Below are 7,456 nucleotides of genomic sequence, written 5' to 3'. Positions count from 1 at the left end.
CTGAGCCTGCGCGTCCGGAGCCTATGCTCCGCAACGGGAGAGGCCACAACAGTGAGAGGCCCGCGGCACCCAAAAAGAAAGGAAAAAAAAAAAAAAAAAAAAAAAAAGAATACTCCAAGGTAATGGTTCAGCAATATATTTGTTAGACACTGTCTGGTAAGGTAACAACTAGCTAAGAATATAGACCCTGATGAGAGCCCAGATAAATTTAGCTGCAAAACATATTTACTGCAAGGTGTGTGGAGGGTTGGAGAGGAGAGAAGGGAGAAAGGAGGGAGGGAGGGAGAAAGGAGGAGACATTAGGGTGAAATGACTGTGCTAAGACGGCTGGACCAAAGAACTGTGCTCACCTTGGCAGGCAGCCCTTGTTCTACCTTGCCTTTTCCTGGACCAGCTTCCTCACTTGGAAAAAAAAAAAAGTGATATCAGAGTATGATTAGCACTTATTGAGCCTAGTACTATGCTAGGTTTGGGGGCTCTACAAATAAATAAGACACCTACTTCCCCTCTTCAATCTATTTTTGGGCACAGGGATAAACAGAAATTTTCAATGCAAGAACTTAGGACAGGATAAAAACAAGATATCAAGGGATACCATAGACAGCACCCAATTCATTATTTGAAGAGTAAAAGCCTTTCCCAAAAAAGAGGACATGTAAGCTAAGATTCCAAGAATGAGTAGGAACCAGCTAAGAGAAAAGAACAGGGTTTTAGGCAAATGGAACAAGGTGTGCTGAGATGCGGATCAAGAGAGTGCACAGAACATACCTGAAACTCTAAGGGTCCTTCACCACCAGTATACATTTCCCCTGCAACACCCGTCCACCTTAGAACCCGGCCCGTCTTAGGTTCACAAGCCAACTGTAAGTATAGCAGAATGTGCTCTAATCCTGGCTAAGATGTTTTCAATTACTTTTCATTAAGCTGAAGTCTCTGACGGCCACACCCTCTTTGGCATATGAGCAGATGCATCCTGGATCTTTAACCAAATTTCAGTTTCTAGATCAGCCAGCTAGGTGCTTCTTCTGGACAAGTACAGGGTATAAGTGGCAAGTGGAGGACATTACACTCGTGCAAATTAGGTGATGCAGGACACTTGTGACTTACATTTAATACTACATTCTAATACTTTATAAAATAACAACGCCACAGTGAAGGAGAGGGGAAAACACCCTCTCAGCATCACTAAGTTATTGTACTAAAACGTCACCACTTTCAGAGCCAGGAATTCCAATCAGCAGTCTTTTCCTGGTAGCTTCAGTGAGAGGTGAAGCCATTCACTCTGAAGGTTTACAAAGAATCCTAAAGAGCTAAAAGCAGTGGAATAGTCAGTAACAAGAACAGACCAGTGTGCCTGTGCCGAAGTCCTGTTTACTTAAGATCCAGGAAATAGTATTGAGAAAAACCTATTCTGGCTACAAGGCTGATTAATATGTAGTCATGGATTCCAAAAGAACACAGCACATTAACTGTTCTACAGGCTTTTAGATTGTTAGCTGTGCGTTTATTCTGCCGAGTACGTCTAAGCATAAATGACTGGCCTGTTTTAGGGGTGCTTAACAGTCTATAAAAAAGCAGCATTGAGGATACGGTAAAGAAATGTCCTTGAGTAATCTGCACTCTCCTTATTTAGGTGATTGCTACCATTCAGTGGCCTTTGTGGAACAGTGCAGCTGGCTTTCCAGTTATTAGCACCTCCAAAAGCAGTACTCTCTTTTTCTCTTCAGCCAGCCTTCCATCACCTGCAGAGAAGTTCAAATCCTTGCTCTATATTTCTCATCACCAGTCACACCACTAAACTCAAAAGAGCAATATACTCTCTGGAAGGACAACTACACCTTCCCCAACTGTTGGACTCGTAGTAACCAGAGGGGAGCCCTTGAGTGCAGTTCCATAGCCCATTCAACTTCCTAATATAAGACAGATCTACTGCTTACTCTGCCCTGTTCTTTCAAAGAGAAGGCATTTTACGGTACACTTCAGAATGGAAAGGTGTTATGATCTCTGTGACAAAGGAGGTTAAAGCCAGCGCTGACATTTAGAAAGGAGGGAATATATAAACACGATGTCGACTCATTCAGACAGACTTCTTGTTTATTCCTAATGTTTAACACTCCCCCTTCCACTTGGCAATAGTAAGATCAGTTCTCAAAAGTCATAGCAACAGGACACTTACAGGTCGCCTCGGGTTTTCCGCTTGCCGTTGGATTTAAGGAATTGTTTCCTATAGGACTCCGGAGTGAAGGGATTAATATTGACCAGAGCCAGTGAGGTCCTCGCATCGGTGAAGGGACCAGGTGTGAGCTTCAGATGCTTAGAGCTTCGGGAGGGGAGCTTCCCTGTTGAAGAGATCCCTGGCTGGCTCACCTGGCCCTGAATGAGGATGATAAAAGGCAAATCAGAAAGGAGGTAATTTTTAAAAAATGGTTCTGTATCAGTTAGTTAATTAATATTTGAACCAAAGAAAGTTATTGCTCTGAAGATACCCCTTAGAGGGTATCTGGTTCACTGCAAACATTGTAACTGGTTCTCTTATGAAAAATACAGATTCCCAGTCTACCTCTAGATATTTTGATTCCTGGGATCAGCACAGCAATCTGTACTTTTGTTAAGCTCCACCCTCTTCCCCTGGGTGATTCTGATAGTCAGCTATGAGACCACCAATTCTAGTCCTACCTCCAGCTTTTTAAAGATGACCTTTCAGCTTAGACAAATGAAAATGACTCTAGAAGACCTGGTGCTTATGTTCTCAGACTGTATAGTTAATTTCCCCTCAATTATTCATCCCAATATTTGTTTGGTACCTACTAAGTAGCAGATGCTGGATTAGGTGCTGAAGGGTCCAGAGGTGAATTCTGGCTCTTAAGGAATGCACGGTCCGTTAATCAGCAGTTCATTGATGTTTCAGAAATAATCACTTTGTAAGGGAAAGATTTCATAGACTATCTAAACATGGAAAAAGAAGTTTCCAAGTCCACTAAAAATGTAGCACAAATTGAGAAAAGTTCCAGGAAGTGAGGTAAGGAGACTGAAAAGTAATACTCTAAGCCCTTAAGATGCAAGGCTTTGCAGTGGCTACAACAAGCATACCAGTCAATAGGAAAATGTGCAGGGCTTACCACTCCAAGTGGGGTACAGTAAGAGAACATCGGCCTGAAACCTAACCAGAACTAAATCAATCGACAGAGGGGAGAAATCAAAGACAAAGAATTCTGATGAGATAGCAGAATGCTATTATGACCTAAGTGCCAGGGGCCAGAGGAATAGCTGCGTAATAGATCCTCAAGAGGACAGTAGTAGACACGGGGGCCATGATGTAACCTCATAGTGTAATCATTGTACTGTGAGGCTCTTTGGAAAAGAATTCTGTTTTGATATTCTCTGCACATGACTTTCGAGTGTAGAAGCAGAAGCTAGATTACAATATGATTCAGTATATTAAAATGTAATTGAAGAATGTGAGGCTACAAAGAATGGATATTAAACTTACTCATGAAAACTCATCATTAGATTAATGACAGAAGCAGAAATAAATACTCATTAAATGATTGATAGAAGCAGAAATGAAGGAAGCTATAGAGTACACATAGCAGCCTAACATTTTTTTAAGTAAAGAACAATTGATGCACTCAAGAGTTTTGCCAAGGGTTTTTCATGTCTTAGCGTTCAGAGGGTCAACAGCCCAGGGGATATTATCAGACAAAGCCATCAATGACAAACAATTTTCCCATAAGTTTATTGTAAGGGTTGAGTATTGGTTCGAAAGAAATAAAACTATAGGATATTTCTCAGCTGTCAATGTGATTCAGGAAATGAATTTAGAATTATAGTAAATCATTTTCTGAAACAGTTTTCTTGTGATGGTGATTATCATATGGAAAATAAAATGCATCTGTCACATATGAAACAGTGGGGCATCCACACCTGGTACGCTGCACATAGTTCCAGTTGCTACAGTTCAAGGACAACAAAAAGGGCTAGAAAGTTTTCAGATAAAAGTAAGGAAAAGTATTGCTATCAAGGAAGACTATCAGAATTCCTAGTCTGGAAATATGAGGGCTGATAGATTTTGTGAACTCCACTTACAATATAGCAAATGATATTATGTTACTATGGATTTTATTGCCAAAATGATAGAATTATGAGTAATCCTTTTGAAATCTAAAAGAACACAGCTTGCAACAAGATTTATGAAAGTGAGTTCTGCCTAGAAATAAAGTAGACTGAAAATTTCTGGAAAGATGACCAGGTTGAGAGTATAAACGTGTTGCAGAGAGTGTAGCTAATTCTACATAAGTAACAGCTCTTACTACAGATGATTAACAGAAAGGAAATTTGGGGAATAGCTCCTTGACTTCTGAAGACGGTGAGAAGAGAAGGAGGCAACCTCCCACCAAGACACAACATCACAGGGACCAGGAAAGGCTTTAAAGGCCCAGTTGGTACAATTAGTTCCCTGATGCTTGAATCTCTGGTACAGTGTTTTTCTACCAAGTGGTCATCAAATAGCGTTGAATGCATTTAGCCACAGGGACCTTACTACCTCGTAAGGAAGTTCTTCTATCTCTAGATAATTCCGCTAGAAAGTCCTTATGGGGACCTGAAGTCGTTTCCCATGATTTCTGGTCCTATCCCCTGGGCAAGGCTGAACTAAGCCAATCCTCCTTTCCTCTGCATCCCTGTCTTTAGCACAACATTATGAATTATCATCCCCCTGGCCTCTCTCCTCTGACCTTGATCCAAACTATATTTTTCGTAAAGTATGTACTTTCCCAGTTGCATTTCGAGTTTCCCTCCCAAATGTTGTTTTCTTTCTGTCCCTCAAATCTTGGCATCTCTAGGGTCCCTAGCTTGGGCCACTCCTCTTCTTACTCTGGCACACAGACTATGTAAACTTATACACACCCATGGCTTCAACAACTTCCTAAATGCTGATGATATCCAAATACAGATCTCCAACTTAGGTGGTTTTCCTGCATTGCAGAACCACTTATCCAACGATTTACACCACATCTCTTTCTCCAAACCTGTACATCCTCTAAGGTCACCTACCTTGATTCAAGGTACCACCTACTCTGTCAAACAAGCAGGAAGCCTCACAACACCCTAGGTCCCTCCTTTTCCCTCAACCCCTCCATCAAGTCAGTTAGCAATTCCTAAGCATCTCTCAGCTCATCACTGTCTACCACTATCCAAGTTCAGGCCCTTCTTTTTTCTCAGTTGATCTATTATGAATACTGCCCTGCCCCCATGGTCTCTCCCACTCTATTCCATCCCTCACATGAAGGTCATGATTTTTCAAAACTGCCTCTGACCAAAACCATTTAATGGCTCTCTCAACACTTTCAGGATAAAATCTCAGTGTAGCTGCTACCTACCTACTCTGGCCTCACTGCCAGACCCCTGCCACTCTGAATAACAAGTGGTTTTCCAGGTGTAGCGTGATCTTTCCCCTCCATAGCTTGGTAGATGCTTTTCCCTCAGCCTCGAGCTCTCACTCCCTTCTTTTCGTAGCAAACTGAGACTCGTCCTGTAAGACTGCTCTCAAACATTACTTCCTCTGGAAAGGTGTCCTGGATATCTCGAAACTTAATTCCCCATGATTTCTCATCATGCTTTACAAGTTCTCTAGCACACCTGATCTGAACTTTATTTACCGTTGTTGTTTACCTTTATTCATTCTGTAGGCACTTTTTGAGGTAGTGAAGGGTTTGCCAGCAGAAGGTCTGCTAGCATATCAAGGTGTTCAATTAAGTTTTCAATGAGTGGATGAAATACGCATACCGTGCCGTGTCTCGTCTGCTTACTCTTGTTCTGAACTACATGCTCCTAGCCCACTCTCCCCATAATTTCCATGTATTAAAACCATACCAACTTTCATTGCCCTTCATATGCTTCCTTCACCTTCATTTCTTTCCTGACTACCCACTGAGAAGCGGTCCGCCCAGAGAACACTGACCACACTTGAATCACCTATCACATAGTATCCGTAGGCACATCTCCCCTGCCAGAGACTGCCTCATGCTCCCAGCCCACAGTGGGTTCTCAGAAAATAAATGGTTAATTGATTGGTTATTGGGACCATTGAAAAACCCACAGACAGACGCATGAGTGTATTAAAGTAGTTTGTCTACCATTCAAACAAGAAGCTTAGTATTTCCTGGTACAAAAGAGACCTGCTGACAGTGACTGTGCTACCATCAGAAGCACAGATGTTATTATGATGATTTAAGCACCTCAAGCTGAGCCAGCGGGAAGCAGAGCTAATTCCAGGCCTAAGGCTCACACACCACGGCACCAGTCTATTAGAGGTAACCCTGCCCCAGTCCTGGCTTTAATAACATGAATGATATAATAGGAGATCAATCACAGCAAGGATAAAGGAATCTGCTTACTTGGGACCATTACCTATTTGCCATCCTCAGCTTATAAAGGAGTATCAACACATTACCTCTTTGTTCACACATAAGAGCCTGTACCTCACTAGACCAAGGAAGGAAGAGGACTTCTTTCTGACAAGAGCAGCAGCAAAGAGATAAAAAATATGTTAAATAGTGAATGTGAATATTCTTGTATTAGGAAATATTAGTAAATAATCACAGAAAAATAGAGCCAGTTGGCGTAATGGCAAGAACAGTAGACCAAGCCCCAAAGATCATGTTTCTCAGTCCTTTCTCTGCCGTTGGCTGAGCTACAGGCCACTTTCTCTCCTGACACCTTGGTTTTCTCATAGGTAGAGTACAGGTCAGGCTGTAGATCTCAATATTTTTTCCAGTTCCAATATTCTTTCACTGACAACTTTTTCCCCACCCAAGATTTATCTGTGGCCTACACCAATGGTTTTAAGAAGACAGCTGGCAAGACACTTAATTCTGTTTTCTGGTAACTTTAAACTCTTCCTCCTTTTCACCAGGAAGTATGTAACTGAAGATAGATACAGCCTGTGAAACAGATCTGTCACACATACATAGGACTGGGCCCTCGTTCTCCGTCCGCCGAACTGAAGGAACACAGACCTCAGCGGCCTGGCTCCCTCCTCCCCAGCGATGGACTTACTTTGGGAGTGAAGGGGCTCTCGCAGCGTGGCGGCTTGCCCTTGTCTGGCGGGGCTGGGGTTTCAGGACGTGTGAGAGAGTGTGACACTGGAGTTCTCAGACCCTGACCTGGACTCGCTTGGCCTTTTTCCTGAAATGTGTTGAGGTCATGTACGTCACTAAGGGGAGTTCTGAGAGGTGTAAGCTCTGCCTCCTGAACAGATCCTGAATCCTGAACTCCAGCCTTCTCTGGGGTTTGGCTCTGGGGCTCCTTGTTCTCTTGTGCTTCCTTCCGCCCTTCGTTCTCATGCTCTTCCTCACAAGAGGAAAAGTTTAATTTCTGCTTCAGTTCTTTGTCCTCATCGTTGTCACCCATCTCAGCCAAAGAGCTTTACAACCTAGGCAAGGAGGCCTCTCAGCAG

The 7,456-nt window shown here is 42.7% G+C and overlaps 1 protein-coding gene across 1 annotated transcript in view; it reads right to left on the bottom strand.

Moving 5' to 3' along the window:
• WEE2 (WEE2 oocyte meiosis inhibiting kinase) overlaps positions 1-7,410 on the bottom strand; it is a 22,297-nt gene extending 14,887 nt beyond the window's left edge. Inside the window, 3 exon segments of the mRNA XM_007466628.1 lie at positions 351-402; positions 2,177-2,373; positions 7,057-7,410. Coding sequence (XP_007466690.1) covers positions 351-402; positions 2,177-2,373; positions 7,057-7,410 — 603 coding nt within the window.
• Positions 7,411-7,456: the final 46 nt, after the last annotated feature.

The sequence above is a fragment of the Lipotes vexillifer genome, unplaced genomic scaffold (assembly GCF_000442215.2).
Source record: "Lipotes vexillifer unplaced genomic scaffold, Lipotes_vexillifer_v1.1 scaffold71, whole genome shotgun sequence".
In the NCBI taxonomy this organism is placed as follows: Eukaryota; Metazoa; Chordata; class Mammalia; order Artiodactyla; family Lipotidae; genus Lipotes; species Lipotes vexillifer.
The sequence above is the reverse complement of the archived record's forward strand: the minus strand, read 5'-3'. Positions and strand labels throughout refer to the sequence as shown.